Source organism: Ascaphus truei, chromosome 4, assembly GCF_040206685.1.
Source record: "Ascaphus truei isolate aAscTru1 chromosome 4, aAscTru1.hap1, whole genome shotgun sequence".
NCBI classification, from domain to species: domain Eukaryota; kingdom Metazoa; phylum Chordata; class Amphibia; order Anura; family Ascaphidae; genus Ascaphus; species Ascaphus truei.
Genome location: NC_134486.1, coordinates 246,653,055 through 246,679,615, shown reverse-complemented (window position 1 = coordinate 246,679,615; position 26,561 = coordinate 246,653,055). Strand labels below are relative to the sequence as shown.

The window sequence follows — 26,561 nt, the reverse complement described above, 5'->3', positions numbered from 1 at the left end:
CTGGTCTACCATCTTTTTTATAGACCACTGTGTCTAGAAAGGGAATACGGTCCAGGCTGTAATTAACAGTAAACCGAATCGTTGACGGTATCGAATTCAAGTAACAGATAAATTGTGTCAGTTCCTCCTCCTTTCCACGCCAAATTAGGAAGATGTCATCAATGTAGCGGGTGTAATGAACAATATTGTTGGAAAAAGGGGCATCGTTAATCAAATGCAGTTGTTCATAGCTATCCATAAATAAGTTGGCGTATGCCGGGGCCATATTAGAACCCATAGCAGTCCCAGTTTGTTGAAGGAAGAAATCCCGTTCGAACCGGAAAAAGTTCTTATGCAGTATAACATCAATCAAGAGGAGAACAAATTCACTTGGAGGCCCATCATATCCCCCAAGATGGGAAAAGTGATCCCGAATGGCCTCCAGACCATCAACATGTGGGATATTGGTGTAAAGGCTGGAGACATCCATGGTTTAAAACCAGAGACATAACATAAAACACTGACAAAGCTCAGTGCACATCCAGAAAAACTTATATACGGTACAGTGCCTAAATATACATGTATAAATAACTAATAAATAAAATGGTCTTTTAGTTTAACATTTTGGCCAAATTGTTGTAAGCCCTTGAGCCAAACTTCACGGCAGACCACATTTCAAGGGTCCCTACACTAATATAAATTCTTAATAACCTGTGCATTGCCAGGAAGAATGATTTATAATAAATCTGTCAATATAAGTTGCAAAAGTTCTAAGTCTGATTGAAGCTTTTATTAACCTGTACATTACCAGGAAAAGCACTCTGTAATAGATTTGTCACAATCACACTGCATGCAGGCAAGTTCCCCTGATAGTTGGAGATGCCATGGAGTGAGCTTTTAACCATTTAAATGTGGGAGGGAGTGAGCTTCAATTGGATAGGAGGTTGCCACCCTCCAAAACAGCCAAGACTAGCTGCACAAGAATTATAAAACATACAGAACACCTACAAGCTCAAATTGAACCCCCAAAATACCCACAACATATATATAAGCATATAAGTTTCACAGAGGAGTGCTACTGAGCATGGCAATATGTATTTAAAACCAGAGACATAACATAAAACACTGACAAAGCTCAGTGACATCCAGAAAAACTTATATACGGTACAGTGCCTAAATATACATGTATAAATAACTAATAAATAAAATGGTCTTTTAGTTTAACATTTTGGCCAAATTGTTGTAAGCCCTTGAGCCAAACTTCACAGCAGACCACGTTTCAAGGGTCCCTACACTAATATAAATTCTTAATAACCTGTGCATTGCCAGGAAGAATGATTTATAATAAATCTGTCAATATAATGGTTACCAGAAACATATCTGAGATGTCATATGCTATCGTGCCTAATTTGGTGATAAAGGCCGTGGTGTCCTTCACAAACGATGACATCTTCGCAACCATAGGTTGCAACAGGTGGTCCACAAATTGAGAGAGTGGGTGACAAAGTGATCCCATTGCTGCAATGATTGGTCTGCCTGGCGGGTTGACGATGGACTTGTGCACCTTCGGAAGTACATAGATAACAGGGACTATGGGGTGGTCTTGGGACAAAAAAGTAGTGGTTGCCTCCGATATCCATGAGTTGTTAACTCCTAAGCGGATGATGGAGTCTATTTCTTTTTTATAGACAGAAGTAGGATCGCATTTTAATTTTTTGTAGTGATTGGTGTCCATCAATTGTCGCAAAATTTCAGCTCGATAGTCAGTATAGTCCATCAGGACAATACCCCCGCCTTTATCAGCCGGTTTGATGATAATCTTGTCATTAGACTTCAGGGATGCGATAGCCTGTTTCTCTTCGACGGAGATGTTGGAGAAACTCCTTTTGTGTTGTTTGATGTTATTACGAGTATCTTTACCCAGGAGTCCCATAAAAGTGGTAATGCTGGGATTACTCACAACTGGATCAAAGGTGCTATTAACCTTAAGTTTTGTATCAACATAGGTCATCTGATCAGCAATAGTAGGTACTACCTCAGTTCTAGAGAAAAAATCCTTAAGACGTAACTGGCGATCTATTTTGAACATGTCAATTTCCCAGCGGAAAGGGTCCTGTGAGGTGGTCGGGACAAACGACAGTCCCTTCTGGAGAACACTGATCTCTGCTTTTGTGAGGAGGTGTGACGACAGGTTGTAAATCACTTCCTCCTGGGATGTCCTTGCTGCTTCTTTGCCTCTCTTTCCAAGGGACCTCTTCTTCCCGGTACCTCTCCTGACCGCTCTCCTACGTTGGAGTCCAGAATGGGTGGCTTGTGCGTACTCGCTGTGCCGCCACCTAAAAAAGGATCGGAGTGTGTCCCTTCTGGGGCATCCGAGAAATCTGTGTCACTCGTGTTGTTACCAGTGCCTGTTCCAGTACCTGGAGTCTTCTTAAAGCGTGAATAGGTTCTTCGCTGGGCACCGCGCCCAGTCCCAGGTTCGTGTAGTCCAAGAAGCCACCTATAAACCCGCTTGTCCTTGTAATCGTTGGTAACCTGCTTAAGTTTCTCACGTTTGTATTTCGTTAAGCTGTCACGATATTGGTCAAGGGTAGTTTGAATTTTATCAGTCCAGTCTGTAGAGGTATCAGAGGCAAGTGTCTCACTGTGTCTAACCATTATCACCTGTATCTCTCTCTTAAGTCGTGAGATCTCTTTACTGGACTGCTCTATGACCAGAATCATAAGGTCATAAGAACACTTATTGAGGATACCAATCCATTTTCTGCAGAACTCAGTGTCTGTTCGACCAATTGTTGGTTGGTTTTTAATACAGAAACCTCTAGGGATCAGTTTCTCCCTATGATAGTGTGACAAAGTTACTCCATCCAAAAGAAATCAACCTCTCGTTTTTTTAGTTTTATAAGGTCATTGTAAATATCTGACGCCTTGTCAGAGCCCAACGTTGCCTCAAAGGTCTCACTAAATCTAATCTTGGCAATGTCAGATTCACTATAACTGACACTGTCAGAAATGGTAGAAAAAACTCCAGTGATGTCTGGAAAATCTTCCATCATAAATTGTCACTCAATAAGGGATTGTAAATTACAGCCTGAACCGTATTCCCTTTCTAGACACAGTGGTCTATAAAAAAGATGGTAGACCAGCGACTGAGATTTTTCACAAACCTACAGACAGAAACACTCTTCTGTGTGCTTTGAGTCACCATCCGGAACCACTGAAACGAGGACTCCCATTCTCTCAGATGCTAAGGGTCAAACGCATTACCAGTGACCCTATGCTGGTCGAAGATGCATTATGGAAAATGGCTAAGAGGTTTTTGGATAGGGGATATTCAAGATCGGAAGTTAATGTGGCCCTAACTAAGGTACGGGCTATTGACAGGGTTTCCCTGCTTTTACCTTCTACAGAAATAATTGATAACAAATCAATTAACATTAGCAGCACTTACACTACCTCGTCCAATCTTATTAAACGCAGTATTAAAAGAAATTGGAACATTCTAGCCAATGATCCTAAAATTGGGAGCATCTGTCAGACACCACTTTCCTGGAACCAGGGTCACGAATGATGTATGATTAGTTCCAGTAAGCTCAACTCATGTCCTCCCTCTTCCAAAGCATGACAAGTCCTTAATGTCTTTCTTAATTTTATTGCTGGATTAGAAAACACAGGAACTTGTGGGTGTAGTGTAGGCAGAGAGTGCTTCTCTATGTGGGATGCTTCTATGAGGTTGGACTATGGTAAGAGAGAAAGGCCTTACCAGGGGTGGATGCAGACAGGTCTGTACTCACTGTAATCTAGGGTGGAAAAGAAAGTGAGGGGCAGGGGTCACACTAAAGGTTGAGTGGGACTGCACTAACTGTCAGCAAAAGACAGGGGAGAACATGGGAAAGTCCATTAACTGGGAGGACTGGAGAAGCTGCAGTAGCAGTTCACTGATTATGTGCTCAGAGGCAAAAAATGCAACATTGTTGCATGTTACACAGGCACAGTGTGTGTATGTGGAGCCAATGCCTGCAGCTGAACTTAAGGAGCTGACAAGCAGAAGGGGGGTCGGGCAGGAATGTGATTCTTGTTCCATGACACTCCCCGTCTGGTATCTGGAGATACCACTATATAACTGGAATATGTGGAACATATGTGCAATGCATAACAAAGATAACATCACATTCTCAAACAATGCAAGGGTCCATGTCCACATAGCGATGTGACACCGGCCGGTATCACTGGTATCAAGGTCCCTTGGCCAAGGTTCTTTGGCAAAGGATGCAGGGTGGATGCACAGCTCCAGGTTTGCTGGTTGCACCACAATGTCTTTGTATAAAAGTCTCTGGCACTGTTTCCTTTTAGTCTTGTGAGAGAACAGTCCTTTTGTCTCTGTAGTTTCACCCACAGAGTATATCCCCTTGTAGGTATACCAGCCGTGGTAGCCTGTCGCTCTATCACCTGGCGTTTGGCAGAAGGAGAGGGCTTTTGGCTCCTTGTGGGAGCGGATTACTGTCCCTGGAAAACTGGTTGTCGAATGTAATCCAATAAAGGGTGCGTCGTTCAGGGAGACTCCCTGAAGCTGAGCGCTGGGGTTGAACATTACCCGGATTTGATCGGGTTCCTGAGGGTGGTAGGCCCCAGGTGATTGGAGGTACCGACATTCTTTGCCTTCCTCCATTAGAGGTGCTGGCTTTGCGTGGCCGGTAAAGGATATCTTCTGGATGAAGACCACAAAGTTGTTTTTGGTCTCTGGTTCCCTTTGTGGGCCGCAGAGGTGCGAGGTGAACCTAGAGATGGCATGTTCTCCATTGTTTGGGAAGCGCCTCCTTGGTGAACGGAATGGTAGCGGAGTCACCCGACTGCTTAGTCCGTCTTTAGAGAGCTCCTTGACTGTTAACTTCGGGAATCCTCTATCTTCCCTTGATGGTGTTTGTTTGTCATCGTTCCTTGTTGTCTGGAACGCTGTGCACCGTAGTTCATCGGTACATTTCTCTTGCACGAGAACATCTCCGCGTAGTTTGGTGAAACGCTTTTGTGTTTCTTTGTTGACTGCCATCGGGAGGTTGTTTTCTCCCTGGACATGACGAAGAACAGTCTCTTTTGTCCTTGTAAATCCTTTTGGGAAATGTCTCTGCAACTGTCCCCTTTTACGTGTTTGAACGAACAGTCCTTTTGACACTGTGGCTTCGCCTGTGAGGCGCAATCTTTTGCGGCTATGCCAGCCGTGGCAATTGGTCGCTCTGTTGCTTGATACTCTGTGGGGAGGAACAACTGTACGTCTTAATTGTGCCCTTGCTCGCGGGAGCATTGTCTGATTGTTTGTTGTTTTTAGGACGATCCCTTTGTCGGTCACCTTTGGGAGGTTACTCTCTTCCTTCGGTGGAGTCCACTCATCATCCTTGGCTGTCTGGACTGCTGAGCATCCTAAGCCATTGTCGCATCCCATCGGCGTGAGGATGTCTTTGTTGGTCTCAGAGGTATGACCTTGTCTTTTCTCTTCATTTGGCCCTTCGGTCACTTGGAGATGGCCAAGACATGGTTCAGAGAGAGATGTGTGTCCACATTCTGTCACCTCCGTTCTGCGGGCATCGACGTAGTCTTGCCCGTGCTCTTTGTTAGTGCACGAGTTGCCCACTATCACCCATCCTAGGTCGAGTCTTTGGGCGTATGGCGCGTTGTGGGGTCCGTTGTGCTGTTTACGGACTTTATGTACCCTCATGATGTCCCTACCGAGCAGCAGCAGGATCTTGGCGTCTTGTTCCACCGGCCGGATGTGGTTGGCTATTCCTTTGAGGTGGGGGTAATGGAGTGCCACGTCTGGTGTGGGTATCTCGTCCCTGTTTGTGGCCATGTGGTTGCACTCGATGAGTGTGGGAAGGGGCATGTTCACTTTGCCGTCTATTGAGCATATGGTGTAGCCGTTCACTCTTCTCCCTGTGGTCTCCATTTGCCCTGCGCACGTTCTGAGAGTGTAAGGAAAAGCACCATCTTGTATGTTAAACATGTCGAAGAACTCTGACCTGACCAGTGATCGGTTGCTCTGGTCGTCGAGGATTGCGTACATCCGAATAGCCTTCTCAGGTTGTCCCTGGGGGTGCACTGCGACAAGGCATATTTTGGAGCAGGACATTTTGTCACCTTCTTTTCCGCAAACCTCAGTGCGCTGAGATGTGACGGATGTTGACTCTCCTTCTTCTTTCTCCCCGCCATGCTCCGCTATGGAGGATGGGTTCTTGAGTTGGTGGAGTGTCATCGCCTCTGGGTGTAACGCTGTCACGTGCTTGTCACTCTCGCACACTGTGCATTTGATCTCTTCCTTACAGTCCCTGGCTAGATGGGTCGTGGAACCACAGCACTTGAAGCAAACTCCGAATTCTCCAAGTAACCTCTTGCGTTCCTCTAGGGACTTCATCCTGAACCCAAAGCACTTGTTGAGTGGGTGTGGCTTCTTGTGTATGGGACATTCCCTGTTTGGGTCCCTTGGTTCCTTGTCTCCGGCGACCGACTGATCGGGAGTAGTTTGGGTCGTGGGAGGCACGTCCGTCCTGCGGGCCGAGATGGGTGTTTGGGGGTTACCATATCTCGTCGCTGGTCTCTCGTTCTTCGGGCTGCTTGCACTGTATGTGGTTTGCGCACCTAAGATGAAACTGGGATCGTTTCTTGTCTTTGCCGCTTCGCAGATGAAGCTCACGAAGAATGAGAATGGGGGGAAGACAACCTGCTTCTCCCTTTTGTATTTGGAACCTTGTGAAAGCCACCTTTCTTGGAGGTTGAAGGGTAGCTTCTCCAGGATGGGTCTCACTCCACGAGCTGAATCTAGGGCGTTGAGACCTATTAAGGAATGGTCTTTCCTTGCGAACTCCAGTTCTTGCAGCAGGTCTCCAAGATCTCGTAACTTCGAGTAGTCTTTACTCGTGATCTTGGGGAAGCTCTCGATTCTTTTGAAGAGTGAATCCTCGACTGCTTCAGGGCTGCCATAGGTCTCTTCTAGCCTTTCCCACACTAGGTCCAGACCTACTTGGGGTTGATGTGCGTTTGCCGTCCGAAGTCTCTGCGCTTGCTCCCTGGATACGTTCCCCAGGAACTTGACTAACAGGTTGAGCTCTTCCCTTGCTGAGAAGTCCAAGCTGTCGATTGCGTCTTTGAACGTGAACTTCCACGTCCGGTAGTTCTCAGGGCGGTCGTCGAAGCTGATGAGTCCTGCGTGCACCAAGTCGCGCCGGATCATGTACTTGGCTATGTCTGTCAGACCTGAGACATCGGCGCGTTTGCCCCGTTCTGAGGTAGTTGCTGGGACGGTCTGTGCGGTCGCCTCTTCCTTGGCGTGGACGCGTGATGGCTGCTGGCTAGTGTGAGGGGCTGTTTTCTCCCGCGTGGGTGTACCTGGATTGCGAGCCTGTGGTGGTGCATCCGTGTGCGCGCTGGCGTGTGGATCACTCTTGTGGCTGTGGCTATCCCAGGCAGCATGTGCCATTGATGGAGCAGCGTCTTCTCCTCGTGGTCCTAGCGAGTCTTCGGTATCTGTGGAGTCGCTCCATCCGTGTTGAGATGGTGCGCTGGTGTTTACACTGAAGAGGCTCCTGACGTAGTCTTCAGTGCGTTGGACTGGATCCTCTGAAGCTACCCGTCTGTACGGTAGCTCCCCGCCGTCCTGTTGTGCGGCTGCTTCTAGGACTTCCGCTTGGGCTATGGCGGCGGCGGCTTCCTTCTCTTGATTAAGTGCCTCTAGATCCGCGTCCAATTCGGCCTTTCTGCGCGCATTGGCAGCGGCGGCGGTAGCAGCGGCAGCAGCATTGGCAGCAGCGGCATTCTGCTCCTCCTCTTCTATGCGCGCTTTTTCTGCCCTTACGGCTGCCTCTCTGCGACTATATTCGGCCCTGGCACGTGCGGCCTCTGCGGTGGCTCGCGCCTTGGTAGCGTTTGCGCTTGCGCTGGACGCGTTGGATTGCGCTGATCTTGCTGACCTTGATGAGTGCCTGGATGCGCTGGAGCGCTGTGATGCAGTTTCCAGCAAAAGGTCCTTTCTCCTACTCTCGGCTTCCGTGATAGTGATACGCACGCGGCTGTCTCGTGCCAGGTCAATGTTACTCTGTAAGTCTCTTTCTTGCAGGCTTTCGCTGGTGTTGGCCCTGGTCAGGTAAGTAACGTATGCCTCTGACAGCTCTTGATAACGCGAGTAATCGGTCCTTAATTGCGTTATTGCCTGCTCGAGCTGTTGCGCATAGTTGCCAATGCTACTAACGTTGCGTATTCCCAGTGTGGTTGTGCTCCAGGCCAACTCTAATTTAGCGCGGTGCGCTTCAATGTCATTCTCATATTTCTCGCGGGCCTTTTGTGTCAGTGTGACTGCCCGTTTAGGCCTTGCGCCTGCCTGCGCCTGTTGCAGTTGCGCAGCGGTCTCTGTGTTTGAGAGATCGCTTTCCTGCGTGATGTCTGGTGAGGCTCTGAGTTCTGCCATGCTGTAGGTGTGTGTAGGCCTTTGCCAGTGCGTGTGGCGTGCGGTCTTTTACCTTTTCAGCGATGGGCGTCTGTCTCAGATGATGCCGAGCGGTGTCCTGCAGCGTGCAGCGTTGGGGTAGCTGTACTTACAGGTGTCCGTTGGCTCCTCACTGTGGGGCTGAGCAGCGGGTGGACTCAGACAGAGAAAAAGGCAATTAGGTTTGTGTGTACAGTCTGTTTGCAAAGCTGCTGCCTTGTGTGCAGGGTTGCTCGTGCAGTGTAAGCTGCTTGCTTCTCTGTAAGGTTGCAGGCTGTGTGCAGTTTGCTGTATAAAGCTTGCTGCCCTGTCTGGCAGAGTGAAGCTGCTGCTTGTCCTGGGGTGCAGAGACTATTCTGTTTAGCATAAAGTCTTTGAGTAGTAGCTCCTGTGTGATTCCCTAACACAGGTCTTTGTTTTACTGTTCTGTTTAAACTGCTGCTTGTTTTTGCAGAAAGCTGTAGCAGTTTGCTGTATAGCTGTGTAGAGCTGCACTTTTGTAGCATGAAGGCTGTGAGTGATAGCTTCTGCGTAGACCTCTAATACACGGTCTCTCTCTTACTTTCCTGGAACCAGGGTCACGAATGATGTATGATTAGTTCCAGTAAGCTCAACTCATGTCCTCCCTCTTCCAAAGCATGACAAGTCCTTAATGTCTTTCTTAATTTTATTGCTGGATTAGAAAACACAGGAACTTGTGGGTGTAGTGTAGGCAGAGAGTGCTTCTCTATGTGGGATGCTTCTATGAGGTTGGACTATGGTAAGAGAGAAAGGCCTTACCAGGGGTGGATGCAGACAGGTCTGTACTCACTGTAATCTAGGGTGGAAAAGAAAGTGAGGGGCAGGGGTCACACTAAAGGTTGAGTGGGACTGCACTAACTGTCAGCAAAAGACAGGGGAGAACATGGGAAAGTCCATTAACTGGGAGGACTGGAGAAGCTGCAGTAGCAGTTCACTGATTATGTGCTCAGAGGCAAAAAATGCAACATTGTTGCATGTTACACAGGCACAGTGTGTGTATGTGGAGCCAATGCCTGCAGCTGAACTTAAGGAGCTGACAAGCAGAAGGGGGGTCGGGCAGGAATGTGATTCTTGTTCCATGACAACCACCAAGAATGTGCTATCGCCGTGGAAAGAACTTAAGGGATATGTTCGTGCAGGCTGATCCGACTACCAAATATGCCAATGCTACAACATGGCTTCAGCGAAAACCTGGTGTATACAAATGCCATGGATGCATCAACTGTGGTTTTCTACAGACCGGCCAGTCCTTTGCACATCCACATAGTGGGAAATCCATCGGCATTAAGACTGCTATGACCTGTGAGTCGAAGTTTGTGGTCTATTTTATTAAATGTCCTTGTGGCCTTTACTATATAGGCAAAACAAGCTGCATGCTGAAAGAACGCATGGCTGTGCACAGGTCAACTATCCATAAGGCACTCCTGGACCAAAATGCTGATGATGACCTTAAACTCCTCCCAGTGGCGAGACATTTCAAACAACACCGTCATGGCCTTTCGTCACTGAAATGTATGCCGATTATACAAGCGAACCTATCAACACGTGGTGGGGATCGTGACAGATTGCTGCTCCAGTTGGAGGCCAAAGCCATTCACGATCTGAGGACATTGTCACTTTATGGCTTGAACGAGGACTTGAGACTTAGTTGCTTTATTTAATTATTTCAACCTTATCAGTTTATCTTACATACGCTCCTTTTTTGCCTCCCCTATACACTTCTGCCATTGTCCTTGACATGGCCCTCAGTATACCCATTGGTCTTTATTGTTTATTATTATTCCCCCTTTTTTTCTAATTTTTTTCTAATTTGTCTGGTTCCTTTCCCTCATTTCCTACCTTCCCCTTTCCCATTATCCTTTTGTAGTTTCCTTTGTTTTTGTCCCCCTGTGTGTTACCCCCCCCCTTTTTCCTTTCCCTTCCTTGCCTACACACTCATGGTTTTTATATCTTGCTTTTTATCTTTATTCAGCACTTTGGTGTTCACACTGTATTGTGCCCCCTCAGGATGCATTATCTCATGCTCATTAACGTTTTCAGATTACCCTTAGGCTGTGCGTTTAAGCTGCGTTCATACTCTACCAGTTATTCTGGCATTTACATGCTATACCTGCAAGCATGCGCAATGGGCTTCCATTCGCGCTCCGTGTTTCAGACTGTCAGCGCATACATGCGCAATGACTGCCCCGGTATTATATCGCCATGGCAACGTGAGACGCTCACATTCTGTCCCTGTAAGCATGCGCAATGGTGTCGCTCTCTCGTGCTCCGTGCTTTGGCATATTAGTATACATATGCGGAATGGTCCCCCTTCTGTGGTATCGCTATGACGATACTAGACGCTGTATTTCGGCGCATGGGTCTATACATTTACACTCGCGCCTGACATTGCACACCTGTGCATGCTCACGGGCTTCTGCTTTAAGGGTTCCCCCATACAGACACTCCGGGTCTTATAGATTGCATAGCAATGATGTCATTTAGATCGTTCTAGGTATAATTGCTTTCAGCTGATCCAGAGAGGAGGGGCAGGTTGTTAACCTATCACTGTTTGCTAATGGTGTTGCATGTGGGTATATAATGGTGGTTTTTGTCACATAAGGGTAAGCATTCCCTTGAGAAAGGTCCTGTTTCAGGACCGAAACGTCGGTTGTATGTGCCTTTTTTTTTTCAATACATTTATATTTGATATCAATCTGAGTGCTGTCTCGGTTCTTGCTGCGTGGTCTTGGACTCCTGGTCTGCCTGGTAAGGAATCTACATTTTATTCAATATTATATGGGACAAGCACCGGCTTTCTACCTTTATTGCGAGTGACATCTGCCTTTGTACATATATATATATATATATATATATATATATATATATATATATATATATATATATATATATATATATATATATATGTAGAGGTATAAGTACCGTGTTAGCCGAGCTTCAATAATCAAAAAAATAAAAAAATAAATAGATGATACCGTTCTGTGTATCTCGAAAGCTCGCACAAATAAAAGCATTTCGTTAGCCACAGAACGGTATCATCTATTTATTTTTTTATTTTTTTGATTATATATATATATATATATATATATATATATATAAAATCAAAAAATAAATAAATAGATGATACCGTTCTGTGGCTAACGAAATGCTTTTATTTGTGCAAGCTTTCGAAAGCTCTATTTATCTATTTATTTATTTTTTGATTATTGAAGCTCGGCTAACACGGTACTGATACCTCTACATATATGTATACAGTGTTCGACAAACCTATACATTTGCACGCCCCGGGCGAGTGGATTTAACATCGTGGCGAGCTCCTATTGGCCCAAGCAGCACACGTGTGGTACTAGGTGGCGAGTAGATTTTTTAGTTCGGCGAGTAGATATTTTGGTGATTTGTCGACCACTGTATATATATATATATATATATATAAAGTCATGTGAAAAAGAAAGTCCACCCTCTTTGAATTCTATGGTTTTACATATCAAGCCATAATAACAATCATCTGTTCCTTAGCAGGTCTAAAAATGAGGAATATACAAGATCAGATGAACAACACATGACATATTACACCGTGTCATGATTTATTTAACAAAAATAAAGCCAAAATGGAGAACTATGTGTGAAAAACGAAGTAAACCCTTACTGCTTCCATAGGAATTAAGATGCTAAGTAGCAGACAGGTGCTGCTAATCAAATGCCCTTGATTTAATTGATCATCAGCAAGTGTGACCTCCTCTATAAAGCCAAAGTTTTAGCAGTTTGCTGGTCTGGAGAATTCAGGTGTGTGTTAACACAATGCCAAGGAGGAAAGACATCAGCAATGATCTTAGAGAAGCAATGGTTGCTGCCCATCAATCTGGGAAGGGTTATAAGGCCATTTCCAAACAATTTAAAGTCCATCATTCTACAGTAAGAAAGATTATTCAAAAGTGGAAAACATTCAAGACAGTTGCATTCTTCCCAGGAGTGGACATCCCAGCAAATTCACCCCAAGGTCAGACTGTGCAATGCTCAGAGAAATTGCAAAATACCCAAGAGTTACATCGCAGAATCTACAGGCCTCAGTTAGCATGTTAAATGTTAAAGTTCATGACAGTACAATTAGAAAAATACTGAACATGTATGGTTTGTTTGGAAGGGTTACCAGGAGAAAGCCTCTTCTCTCTAAAAAGAACATGGCAGCATGGCTTAGGTTTGCAAAGTTGCATCTGAACAAACCACAAGACTTCTGGAACAATGTCCTTTGGACAGACGAGACCAAAGTGGAGATGTTTGGACATAATGCACAGCGCCACGTTTGGCAAAAAACAAACACAGCATATCAGCACAAACACCCCATACCAACTGTCAAGCACGGTATGGAGGGGTAATGATTTGGGCTTATTTTTGCAGCCACAGGACCTGGGAACCTTGCAGTCATAGAGTCAACCATGAACTCCTCTGTTTACCAAAGTATTCTAGAGTCAAATGTGAGGCCATCTGTCCGACAGCTAAAGCTTGGCCAAAATTGGGTCATGCAACAGGACAATGATCCCAAGAACACCAGCAAATCTACAACAGAATGGCTGAAAAAGAAAAGAATCAAGGTGTTGCAATTGCCCAGTCAAAGTCCAAACCTCAACCTGATTGAAATGCTGTGGCTGGACATTAGGAGAGCTGTGCATAAACAAATGCCCACAAACCTCAATGAACTGAAGCAACGTTGTAAAGAAGAGTGGGCCAAAATTCCTCCACAACGATGTGAGAGACTGATAAAGTCATACAGAAAATGATTACTTCAAGTTATTGCTGCTAAAGGTGGTTCTACAAGCTATTTAATCATAAGGTGTACTTAGTTTTTCACACATGGCTTCTCCATGTTGGCTTTATTTTTGTTAAATAAATCTACTCCCTCTTGCCCCATCCTCTCTCTCCTCCCTCTCCCCCATCCTCTCTCCTCCCATTCCCCCATCCTTTCTCTCACTCCCCCCAATCCTCTTTCTCCCCCCTCCCCATCCTCTCTCTCTCCATCCTCTCTCCCCTTCCTCTCCTCCACCCTCTCTCTCAGCTCCATCTCTGCCATCCTCTCTCTCATCCTTCCCCCTCTTCTCTCTCCCTCCTCTCCCCCATCCTCTCCCCCATCCTCGCTCTTCTCCCTCTCCCCTATCCTCCCCCTCTACCCCCGATCCTCTCTCTCCTCCCTCCCTCCCCCTCCCTCTTCCCTATCCTCTCTCTCTCTTTCTCATCCCTCTCCCCCATCCAGTAGTGGCACAATTCTGCATCTCATCACTCTCCCCCCATTCTCTCCCCTCCCTCTCCCCCTATCCTCTCTCCTCCCTCTCCCCCCATCGTCTCTCCTCCCTCTCCCCCCACCGTCTCTCCTCCCTCTCCCCCCATCCTCTCTCTTGCCTCTCCTCCCCATACTCTCTCCCCTCCCTCTTCACTCCCCCTTCCTCTCTCTTTCTATCCCTTCCCCATCCTTTCTCTTCCTTCCCCCATCTTCTCTTCCGACCATCTTCCCATCCTCTCTCTCTCCTCCCTCCCCCATCATCTCTCCATCCTCTCCCCCATGCTTGCTCTCTCCTCCTCTCCCCCATCTTTTCTCTCTCCTCCCTCTCCCCCATCCTCTTTCTCCCCGATCGTCTCTCTCCTCCCACTCCCCCATCCTCTCTCTCCTCCCTCCTCATCTTCTCTCTCCTCCTTCCTCTCTCTCTCCTCCCTCATCCTCTTTCACTCTCTCTCTCCTCCCTATCCCCATCATCCTGTCCCTTCTCCTCCTCCCCCTCTCCCCCCTCAATCTCCCATCATCTCCCCCCTCCACAGACACACTTACAAACACTGTGCACATTTACCAAAACAGAAACAGACACACTTACAGACACACACACACACACTTACCAACACAGACACATGGAGGAACCGTGTGATCTAGGGAGGAGCAGCTAGGAAGAGCTCTGCAGCGCCACCTGCTGGCCAGAAGCTGCAGACAGCAGCTTCCTGGCTCCAGCTGTTCTATGATCAGCTGAGCGTGGCCAGCATTCTCCTCTGATCTCCTCCTACCCGCCCAAACCGGCACCAGCTCATTAAAAAGCAAAATGTCTGCTCGCCGTACCTCAGCAGCTTCCCACTGACACCACAGCTGCACACCGCGTGGGAATTGCCTGACCCCCCTCAACGATGCTTCCTACCCACTGAGTGGGGACTCACTCACCTGGAGTGAAGACTCACCCCCTTCCTCCTGACGCACGGGGACTCCCTCAACTGGAGCAAGGAGACTCTCCACCTTTTCCCCCAGCACGTGGGGACTCCATCCGGGGGTGGAGGGGGTTACAGCATGCCGAGGAGGAGGGGAGAGGAGAAGCAGCATGTGGACTGGGGGAGGGGGGATCTTAGCACTTGCGGTCAGGTGCCCGCTCCTCTGCCACTGTGTTGGGCTTACTGTTGCACAGCCATTTTCAAGGGAGATGTATGGGGAGACACTGAAGATGCAGGAAAATGCCGGGAGACGCTGAACCACTCAACAGCGACCAAAATGCACTCGCCCCGGGCATGTGGGCAAGGGCATTTGTTGAGTCCTGTATATGTACTGTATGTATATATGTATGTATATATATATATATATATACACACACACTTACAGCTAATCCGTCCCGTATTGTGGTTATGCTTTATACTTATTCTGGCTTCACTATTCCACTCTCAATCTCTGTGTTAGACTCGTACTTTATTAATTCATGATCCTGAGCCTGACCATTTATTGACTGAACTTTATAGCACCACTTTACCAAACTATCATTTTTTAATTACTGTTCCAAATTGTATATACTGATTGTGACAGGGTAAAGTCTTTGACTGATAATTATGCCTGGAAAACATACCTCTGACTGCTAAAACTAGCAGTCATAGGGTCAACCCAGTCAGAGGTAGCAGAGCAATCAGGGCTGAATTAAGGCAGCTGTCAGGCAGCTTTATATGGAGGCTACTGCTTGTAGTACAGATGCAGCCACAAGTATGCCTTGGAAAATCTGGGGCAATCTCCCAGCAAGGACCCCCGCTGTGTTAATCCGATGGGCCATTAGTCTGTCTGCAGAAATTTCACAGAAATGTTGCAGCATTACTGGTAGATTGCCCCAGATTTTCCAAGGCAAGTTTTTGGATGCTCGTGACTGCATCTGTACGTGGCTGTCTCAGACTAGAGAGCTGTCCTGTCCAGGCTGTTGTATCCAGAAGGATTGCCTGGACTCTCATGGGACGGAGTCCCCATCAAACAGATAAGAACGTGATCTTATTTCTCTATACATGAATGTGTTATTTAAAGCTGGTAACCGGTTTAGGCTTATATTGTATAGTTAGGCTCCCTACCATGGAGTAGGCATTCTTTTTATGTTTTGTGTTTGCCGTAAAAGGATGATGTGCCTAATGTTTATTTGATTGTGGAACTAAAGTTAAAAGCCTTCCCCACTGTTTGGGACTCTTTCTGACTCTTTCTGACTCTTTCTGACTCTACCATGAGGCCGTCCTGCCACAGTAATAAATGTTTTAACTTTATTTAGTAAACGCTATGTTTTATTCTGTGGTGTGCAATAAGTGGATTTTTTTAAAGGGCCTATGCTCTAGTACTTTTTTTTCTATTGTGATTTACTAATTCACACTTTTGGACACACTACACTCACTTTAATTACTATTATTCACCCTGGTCAATTTGGCGCTAAATTAGTTGATCATCATCTTCCTCCCCTCCTCCTTTTTTATTTAGCTGTACAGTACACAGAATGCACTGCACATATATTGATGTGATGTGAAGGATGGGATAATGCTTAGTTGTGTGCATGTTTACTATTTGCTAATTTCTCATTGTTTATTCTTGTACTTTACAGAGACCTTAAAACAAAAAGAGGAAAAGCCTGTGCCAATCAAAAGGAAAGGTAACTACATACGCTAAAATAATTTTTCATTGTGTAAACAATACATGTGCATCTCTGGGTCAATATTACAATCTGTTTTGTTCTATAACTCTTTTTTTTGGCATACAACTTAATTTACATCCAGTGGAACTAACTTTACTAGATTTTTTATTGTAAAGCTGGGCAAAAAAATAACAATTTCTACTTCAAACACACACCATTTCTAACGTTACCAGTTGCACTTCTGAATAATTTCCTCTACATTTTAGCTCTTCCACCATTTATGGATATTCGCAATATATTAGCAGGATATTGTGGATAAATAGAAAGAGCTATGGAAATAAAAGGTTTTTGCCATATAAAGTGATTTTTTTTTCTCACCAAAAAACTGCTGTTTTCTGCCTAGCTCTGAGGATTTTTTATTTTAGATGTAAAAGTAATTGCTACCTGTGACCTTGAACAATATATATTGTTAGCTTATTCTTTATGCAAACATTAGATACTGTAGATTGTTTGTGTATGTAAATACATGTATGTTGTGATAACCTCAGCTAGTTCTCTAAGGTTTGATTAGTAATGGGCGAACCTGTCAAAATCTGTTCTACTGATTTTTCCCGGCTTCAGGGGTCTAATGTGATCCATGAAATGATATACGGACGTGGATTGCACCCTGTTAAATCCATGTTGAATCCTCGGAATCTGCCGTTGGATTCCAAAGCGCATCTTCTGCGAAATCTGCAGCCTGAATCTACTGGAATTACTTGCCAAAAGTTATTAAACAGACCTATGTGCGAGTCACAACTCCGGGTCTGGGGGAATGGAAGCAACTCAGCAGCATCTGTTTGTGCTCTGACCTCTCTCTTTGGTGGAGTACAGCTAAGCACTGGTCTTCTCTCATGCTAAACTCAGCGGCTTGCCAGGACTCCTTGGCTGGGAGTCCTTATTCAAAAGGGGTTTCTTCAAAGCTCGCAATGGACTCTACCAAGTCACTAGTTCACATAAGTCGCTTGATGCATTTCAATGTATTTTCATGTATTTTCATGTATTTACATTTTCAATGTAATTTCATGCTCCGCAATTGTGGAAGAGAGGATCAGTTTCTTCTCTATTGTATTGAGAGAGACTTCTGGAATTCCCCCCAACAAGCCAAATGCTGTGACAACTGTCAACTTAGATGTTATGTAATTGTGACTACCTACAGACAGTGCCAGGTATCAATTCCACCCTACATGTTATGTTGTGGAACTGCATGGTATAGCTCATCAGTTTGGGTGCAAGCTTGTTTAGACCCCCACTAGATGGTCGGTCAAAACAATATATAACTATCTAATGTATTCATCATGCCATATTTGCACATTTTATCAATAAGATAATTATGGTGGTGGTGGCACTGGTGGTTATGATGTTGTGGCGGTGAGTGGATCAACAACAACACAACAAGCCACTGCCAGCAGGCACGCAATGACTGACTGACTCTGTGACAACTGGCAGGCAAATCAGTCGTATACTGTGATTAAAGCTAATTTTAGTTTACCTCAGACAGTCTGCATTTCTGACCGGTTGTGATAATTTCTTCTTGTTGTAATTGAATTATTCAACTCCGTCAGTAAGCCACTCAATGCTACTAAGACTAGTGGCAGTGGAGTGGACAATGCCTTGATTAACGCAGTTATAACACTTTGTGTGATACGTTAGTGTTAATAGATTAATAATTATTGCAAATTGTTAGTGCATTATTGACGGTGACCTATTATCTCCACCTGTGACATGACACTGTGTTGTCTGACTTTGTATGGTGGTGGTGGGTCATGTGCCCTCTTAATGCAGCGGTGCTAAGATGTAACCCTGTCTTCCCCTTTAAACACCCCTTTAAACAACTGTTCAAGATAAGATACACGTAGCTGTACTCTGATCCTTGAAAGTTGAGAAAAAAAGCCACACAATAGTTCTCGCATTGAAAATATGAGAGACATAACTGGTGGTTATGGATGTTGTGAATACTATCCTCATCATCAATGTTGTGGTGCTTGATGTGATGTTGGTCCTTGGTCATCATCATCACAACATAAGTCATGAATGGTCAATGCATAAAACTACTGACAATGACGTTTGTGTAAAAGAGGGTGCTGATGATGAGGAGGAAAGTAACATCAATGTATGTAATGTTGAGGATGATGATGTTTGACTATGTTTATTAAATAATGAATATTAAGGGTTGGCGTTACTGTGCGGAGTTTTTGCTTTACTTGTGGCTGAATCTGTATCAATGATCACAGTACCATCATTTGCATCTGAAGCAGTACAACATTCATCAACCCCACCAAGTTCAAACTACCACTTAAAGCAGTCTTTTACAACATCAGTAAACATCTTCTTCAGAATAATCCTTACTCATAACAAGTGATATTTGAATGGATGAATCAGCATTAAGTCCACCTCCTTGCTCCTCAGAGTCAATAAGTCCCTTTGACTCTCCCTCTTCTTTATCTGACTGTTTTAACAGCTCTTCAGAATCTGGTGCTATCAATGCCAGAGCTTTATCTGCATTCATGAATGTTTTTCAATGGACAAGACGTTTTTGCCTTTTGCAGATGACTTACTGTAAAAGAGAACAAAGGAGGAAGGGTAGGGAGTGATCAACTAAACCATACTAATTGTGATATGAAAGATAATAATCAAAATTTGCAATCAATAATTGTAAATGAAAGTAGGTGCAACTGTGAACTAAAGTGAATCAGAGAAAAGATGAGGAGTACAAAGTGATTGTACTCCCAAGAAAAATTCACTTAAATGCACACTACCAGTGAATTAAAATATAACCTTTAATACTATATACTTAAAACATATATTAACGTGGAAATTGTGTAATAAAGAGTAAAAATAAATTAAATAACATAGCACCTGCACCAAGAACACCTCTCATGTATACATACTCCAGTATACAATTGAAACTGAAGTCTTAGAGGCTAGAAAAGGTGCAAACAGCCAAGGTGAGCAGAAAAGTCCACCACTTTACTAGCTAGCCCAATGAAGTGATAAATAAAGTTAGCAGCAGGGGTAGAACACTAAGTAACCTTAAATAGATGATGAATCCAGGTATTTAGTAACAATATACATGAAGAGCCACTGCTACACTATTTTTATATATATGGCTAAGCTAGAGAGTTGACTGACAAACACTGTGTTAAAACAGCCCCATAACGGGGGCTGATGACATAATCACGTGCCCAACGCATGTTTCCCTCCTATTACGGAGCTTCGTCAGAGACAATTTTGCAATAGAGGGGGAGCGGACGTTATTTATACCCTAGCGTTGCCATTGAAATATTGGAAACACACCACTCTTGCGCATGCGCAAAAAAGCGCATGCGCTACTGCTGAGATACATCTTAAAATACCTTTATCATCTTTGGGTAAAATCCTGTATTGATCCCACTTGATTGCCACACACTCCAAACCGCAAAGAAAGAAGCGGAGCGGGTATCGGAGACCTACTGCGCATGCGTAGAGTAATATACTCCACACTCATTAACATCACACTGCAAATGCGCATACTTGTCTCCGGTTGTCATTGCGCATAACTCAGCTGATAAACTCATCGGCTAGCAGCATTGGTATAGTACTGCGCATACTTGAGGTAATGGCTGAGAAAAGGCTTACCTAGAGCACCTTGCGCATGTGTAGACAAAGATATTCATTAGTGCCTGGTATTTGAGCATCCCAGAGGCCAAAATACAGGTTGCCGGACAGGATAGTAAATCCCAAGCGTTTAAGGAAAGATATATGCAGCAGTTAGCCCTCAATTTAAAACAAAACGCAAAGATGTCATGAATCACAGTGAATAAATAAAAATAAAATATGACAAATATATTTAACACACAACTAATATGATATCAATAGATGTCACAACAAATGGTGTGTGTGTATTTATTACACATATAAATAAACCCAATACAAAAGAAAAATGGGTTTATAGTTGTGTAATATAGTCACTAATTATAAATAAAGTAAATGTCAATAATGCAATATATTACAAAACCATGGTGAATTAACAAAACGAAGTGGCAAAAATTCTCTGTTGTTTGTCATAGACAGTCGGTATAGTCACTGATATTGGGATGAAATAACATAAAGATGCAAGGTAGCAATGGCGCAAGATGGACAGCAGAGATGGTACAGGTAAGACAAACAGGCATAACACGTTGAGAAGATCAGATGAATGGAGTGTACGTGAATCCTTCGTTAAGTCCATATGGGCATCTGGTCTTCAATTTATAGATCCACTCAGCTTCAATTCTTAATAGCATCTGATCAACATTACCACCTCGCACCGGGCACTTAAGTTGATAAATGCCCATAAATTTGAGGCTTTCAACATCCCCGTTATGAAACTGCGTGACGTGTCTTGCTACTGGTGTTTTGGTAGAATGCTTGACAGAGTTCATATGTTCAAGTATACGTTTACGCAATTGTCTTGTGGTCTTGCCTACGTACCTTTTCCCACATTTACAGGTAAGAAGGTATATAACATTAGTTGTTCTGCAATTAATAAAGCTGTCGACATTAAAGTGCTGTGTATTATAAAAGTTTTCAAAGGTCTTTGCTATAATAACATGTTTACACGCCTTGCAACCCTGACAATGATACGTCCGCTTGAGGGGGCTCAGCCAGGTCTCTTTGCCCTAGCACGCTGATGGTGACTGTGAACAAGTTTGTCACGCAAATTTTTCGATTTTCTACTTGTGATAGTTGGTCTCGGGCCGATAACCTTGGCCAAATCAACATCAGATAGAAGGTGTTGCCAGTGTCAGGCAAATATTCTTTTTATTGCCCACCATCTTTTATTATAGGTACCAATGCATCTTATAATGTTGTCCTTACTCTTGGGTGTATTAGAGGACAAGAGAGAGTCTGTATCACTGTGCAGTGCTGTGTGATAGGCTCTATTGAATGTTTTCATTTTATACCCACGGCTAAAGAACCAATCACGTAGTTTCTTGGATTGTGTAATGAATTGCTGAATTGTAGAGCAATTCCTACGTAAGCGGAGGTATTGCCCAGTAGGAATTCCAGAGATGAGACTAGAAGGATGTTGGCTTTGTGCCAATAACAAGCTATTAGTAGCTGTATTCTTCCTGAAGACTTTCGTTTGGATGTTCCTGTCACCATCAACATATGTTGTTAGTCTCAAATTCAACATATTACTGTTGAGACGTTCCACAAACTCAAGCAAACAATTTTGGGGACCATCTGTCGCGCCTGTTTGCCCGCAGACCTGGCAAGACCCCAGTACTGGGGTGGGAAGGGTATTACCACACACACACAGCAGTGGGAGCAAGCCTTGAGTGTGGTATGGCATTGCTGGGCCTGTCGAAAGATAGTTAGTGATACTTGCAACGCCTTGGTGGTAGAACGTAATAATAGTGGTGTCCGTGCGCCATAGTCCAGGGATTCAGAAGTCAGAATAGTCGAGTTCGTAAGCCAAGTCCAGGGGTTACAGAGGTCAGCAAGGTAGACTTCATAAGCAAGGTTCAAGGGCAACAGAGAGCAGGGTAGTCCAGGACAAGCAGAGGTCAAACCAGGGAAATCCAGAGATAAACAGGAGCAGGAACAGGCTGGAACACAGAGAGAGCAAAGCATAGGACTGCACACACAGGGATAACAGAAGCTATGCAGAGCAATGTTTGAAAGGACAGACAGGGCTTATAAAGGAGGGAACACCAAAAGGAGAGAGAGGAGGAGCAGAGGGTGAAGAGGGAAACAGCAGGGATAGGTGAGGAGGAGAAGAGGAGGAGACAGGAGAACCAGTAAGGGAGATCGCCTGCAGGGCATGGGAGGAGGAGTCAGGAGACTGGAAACCCCTAGAAGAGGAGCGTGTGCACGCGCCCTCTGTAATCTGAGAGTGCACGCGCACAGGCTGCGTCACGAGGCGTGCGGAGTGCCGCGCCACGGGGCACCTGCAGAGGGGATTGGAGGAACGGAAGGAACAGCCGCCGGAGGTAAGGACAGGGGAGCAGATACCGAGGGGGCCTGAGAGTGGGGAGCGCCGCAGCAGGGTCTCGGGGACCGCGCGGGTGCGCGAGTCTTGCAGGGCGCGCGCCGTGGTAACAGAACGGCATTACAGGCTGCCGGAGAGGGACAGGTGTGGGTAAAAGAAGGGAGGCTGGCAGAGGAAGGGATAGAGAGGATAGGTGAGCATGTGACATCAGGGGCACCTGAATGGGAAGGAATCCCCTGAACCGTCACAGTATCCCCCCTTTGAGGATTGATCTCCGAGCGATCCAGCCACGGTTTTTGAGGAAATTTTAGATGAAATTGTTGGAGTAGTTTTGGGGCATGGATGTGACGTGCTGGTACCCATGAACGCTCCTCCGGACCATAGCCCTTCCAGTGGACGAGGAACTGGAGCTTGTTTTTAGACCAGCGTGAATCAATGAGGGATTGGACCTTGTACTCTTGTTGTCCTAGAGTGGACACTGGGTTGGGTTTACGGGAAGGATCCGGAAAATGCGAGCTCTGTACAAAGGGTTTAAGCAGGGAGACATGAAACACGGAAGGAATCCTCATGGTGGGGGGTAGGTCTAGACGAAAAGCGACTGGGTTGATTCTTTCTAAGATTTTGAATGGGCCCAGAAATCTTGGTGATAGTTTAAGTGATGGAGTTTTGCGCCTGATGTTCCTCGAGGACAACCACACTCTGTCACCAGGCTTGAAAGAAGGGCCAGGTTGGCGATGACGATCCGCCTTGGTCTTTTGTTTGGCAACCTCAGATTGTAAGGATTTGAGGATCCTTTTCCAAGAGTCCTGTAGGGTCGTAACATGAGAGTCGGCTGCAGGAACGCCAGAAGGGGGAGAAGAGAGAAGAAGACTGCTGGGGTGGAAGCCAAAATTAATGAAAAAGGGAGACTCCTGGGTAGACTCATTTTTGAGAGAGTTGATTGCAAATTCGGCCCATGGTAATAGATCCACCCAGTTGTCCTGTGAGTCAGATACGAAACATCTGAGATATTGCTCTAGGGTTTGATTCATCCTTTCGGTCTGATCATTGGTCTGAGGATGGTATCCAGATGAAAAAAGGAGGAAAATTCCGAGTCTCTGGGAAAACGCCCACCAGAACTTAGAGATGAATTGAGACCCTCTGTCAGAGACAATAGAAATAGGAACGCCATGTAATCTAAAAATCTCCTTGGAAAAAACATCGGCCAGAGTGGCAGAATTAGGAAGGCCCTTGAGGGGAATAAAGTGTGAATGTTTAGAGAATCTGTCTACTACAGTACGACCAGAATAGTGTTCATTCCTTTGGAATTGGGCAGTTCGACAATGTAATCCATCGAGATGTGTTTCCAGGGTTGTTCCGGAATGGGGAGAGGCATGAGAAGGCCAAAAGGTTTGTGGTGGAGCGTCTTACTCTGGACACATCCAGGACAGGCACTAGTAAAGTCGAAAATGTCTTTGTTCATCTTCGGCCACCAAAATGTCCGTTTAATACGATCCGCTGTCCTTTTGAAGCCTGGATGACCGGCAGATCTAGAGGAATGACCCCAAAGTAGAATCTTGTGGCGAAAGCGTGTAGCTGCATATAAGCGCCCTTCTGGTACCCTGAACCTGCTGGGAATGTGAGCCTGAGCTTTGTTGATTTCATCCAAGACATCAAAATTGTTAGCGGAGATTATACATTTGGCAGGAAGAATAGGTTCCGTGGTTTCATTAGATTCGGTTTCCGTGGTGAACTGGCGAGAGAGAGCGTCTGCTTTGACATTTTTGGTACCAGGAATGTATGAAATGGTATAGTTAAAGCGGGAGATGAAGAGAGACCACCGCGCTTGGCGGGATCCCAGTCGTCGGGCTCCCTCGATATACAGCTAATTTTTGTGGTCAGTGAGGATAGCAACAGGTTCCTTCGTACCTTCAAAAAAGTTGCCTCCATTCCTGGAGGGCCAACTTAATGGCCAAAAGTTCACGATTACTAACATCATAATTCCTTTCGGCAGATGAAAATTTCCATGAAAAAAAACCACAAGAATGGAGTCTTTCTTGGGGGGAAGACCTCTGGGAGAGAACTGCACCAGCTCCCACGTCTGAAGCGTCGACTTCCAAAGTGAAGGGAAGAGAGGTATCCGGGTGACGTAGGATGGGTGCGGACACAAAAGCTTTCTTAAGCACCTCAAAAGCAAGAATAGCCTCCGGAGACCAGGAGGTGGTATCGGCGCCTTTCTTGGTCAAAGCGGTGCTGGGAAGAGCAATAGAAGAAACATTTTTGATGAATTTCCTGTAATAGTTGGCAAAGCCGAGAAAACGCTGCACCGCCTTGAGAGAATTAGGCAGCGGCCAGTCAAGAACAGCTTTAAGTTTTTCTGGATCCATAGAGAAACCTTGGCTGGAGATAATGTAGCATAGGAAGGCAGTGAGGTCTGGTGGAACAAACATTTCTCCATCTTGGCATATAGGCAGTTAGAACGGAGCCTAGACAGCACCAGTTTGGTATGTTGAATGTGTTCCTCCAGGTCTTTAGAAAAAATGAGAATGTCATCCAGATATACTATGACAAATGTTCCCAACACATCTCGGAAGATGTCGTTCATGAACTTTTGAAAGACGGCAGGAGCATTGCATAAACCAAAGGGCATAACTAGATACTCATAATGTCCTGATCGTGTATTAAACGCTGTTTTCCAACTCGTCCCCCTCCCTTATGCGAATGAGATTATAGGCCCCTCTTAAGTCGAGCTTGGAGAAGATAGATGCCCCCTGGAGACAGTCGAACAGTTCAGAGCTTAAAGGAAGAGGATACCGATTCTTTACCGTGATCTTATTGAGTCTGCGAAAGTCAATGCATGGCCTAAGTGATCCATCCTTCTTCTTCACGAAGAAGAAGCCTGCCCCGGCAAGGGAGGTAGAGTTGTGGATGAATCCTTTTTCCAAATTTTCTTGAATGTAGGACGTCATGGCCTCAGTTTCAGGAACGGACAAAGGATACAATTTTGACTTTGGAAGGATGTCCCAGGAATCAAATCGATAGGACAATCGTATGGACGATGGGGATGTAGAACTTCAGCTTGTACCTTGTTGAACACATCCAAGTACTCATGATACACGGTTGGTAGGATCGATAGGTTGGAAGGAATGGAATCCAGGCCGGCAAGTACCGCAACAGGAGAAGCCGCAGGAGCAGAGTCAGCGGAGGAAGGCCACTAGATGGGCAAGGTACGGGTCCAATCAATGCGCGGATTGTGGAGTTGAAGCCAAGGCAATCCTAAAATAAGTTGAACAGTAGGAGATTGAAAAATATCGAAAATTATTACCTCTTTATGACCGTCGGCCAAGGTCAGTGTGAGAGGAATAGACTCACAGATGATAAATGCTGGCTGGAGCGGTCGGCCGTCGATGGCCTCGAGACCAATAGGTGTTTTTCTCCTGACCATAGGGATTTGATTCTCAGAGGCAAAGATTTGGTCCAGGAAGTTACCACCAGATCCAGAGTCAATGAAAGCTTTTACCTGCAGGAAAAGGTCAGGGCCCTCCAGAGTGGCAGGAAACAAAAACTTCTTTGGGAGGTTTTCAGGGAGAGATGGGCAAGTTGAGACAGTACCCAGTAGCAGCCCCTCTACATTTACTGGGTGTTCCCGTTTCCCGGCTTCAGGGGACAATTCTGGAGACGATGTTCCGACGAAGCATAGTAGAAGCAGAGTTTATTCAGATGGTGTCACATTCTCTCCGCGGCCCGAAGTTGTTGGCTACCGATTTGCATCGGCTCTGGAGCCTCCAGTGCCAGGAGAGGTGACGTGGATGACCTGTGAGAGACAACACAGGAGGAAAGAGAGCGAGAACAGTGTCTCTCGTGCCATCGCTCCTGGGTACGCTGGTCCATGCGCACGCTCAGGGTAATCAACTCCTCCAGGGAAGAAGGCCGGGCATGAGTAGCAAGATCATCCTTCAAGGTGCCTGAGAGTCCATGCCAGTATGCGGCGGCAAGTGGCTCATCATTCCATTGGGTCTCTGCGGCAAGAGTACGAAACTCAATTGCGTACTTGGCAGCAGTTCTTCGGGCCTGTGAAATATGGAAGAGAGAGTATGCGGCTGTCTCGCGCCATGCAGGAGTATCAAATACTTGCTGAAATTCGTACCTGAACAGAGGATAATCTTGGGTTCGTTCGCTCTTACATTCCCAGAGGGGAGAGGCCCAAGCGATGGCGTCACCGGTAAGCAAG

General features: G+C 45.5%; 1 protein-coding gene across 50 annotated transcripts in view; it reads left to right on the top strand.

Moving 5' to 3' along the window:
* The window catches only part of TRDN (triadin), a 798,289-nt gene that overhangs the window by 603,105 nt on the left and 168,623 nt on the right, over positions 1–26,561 (top strand). For all 50 annotated transcript variants that reach the window (XM_075597200.1, XM_075597198.1, XM_075597218.1 and 47 more), the window contains one exon: positions 16,327–16,374. In XM_075597200.1, coding sequence (XP_075453315.1) covers positions 16,327–16,374 — 48 coding nt within the window. The remainder of the gene's footprint in view (positions 1–16,326; positions 16,375–26,561) is intronic.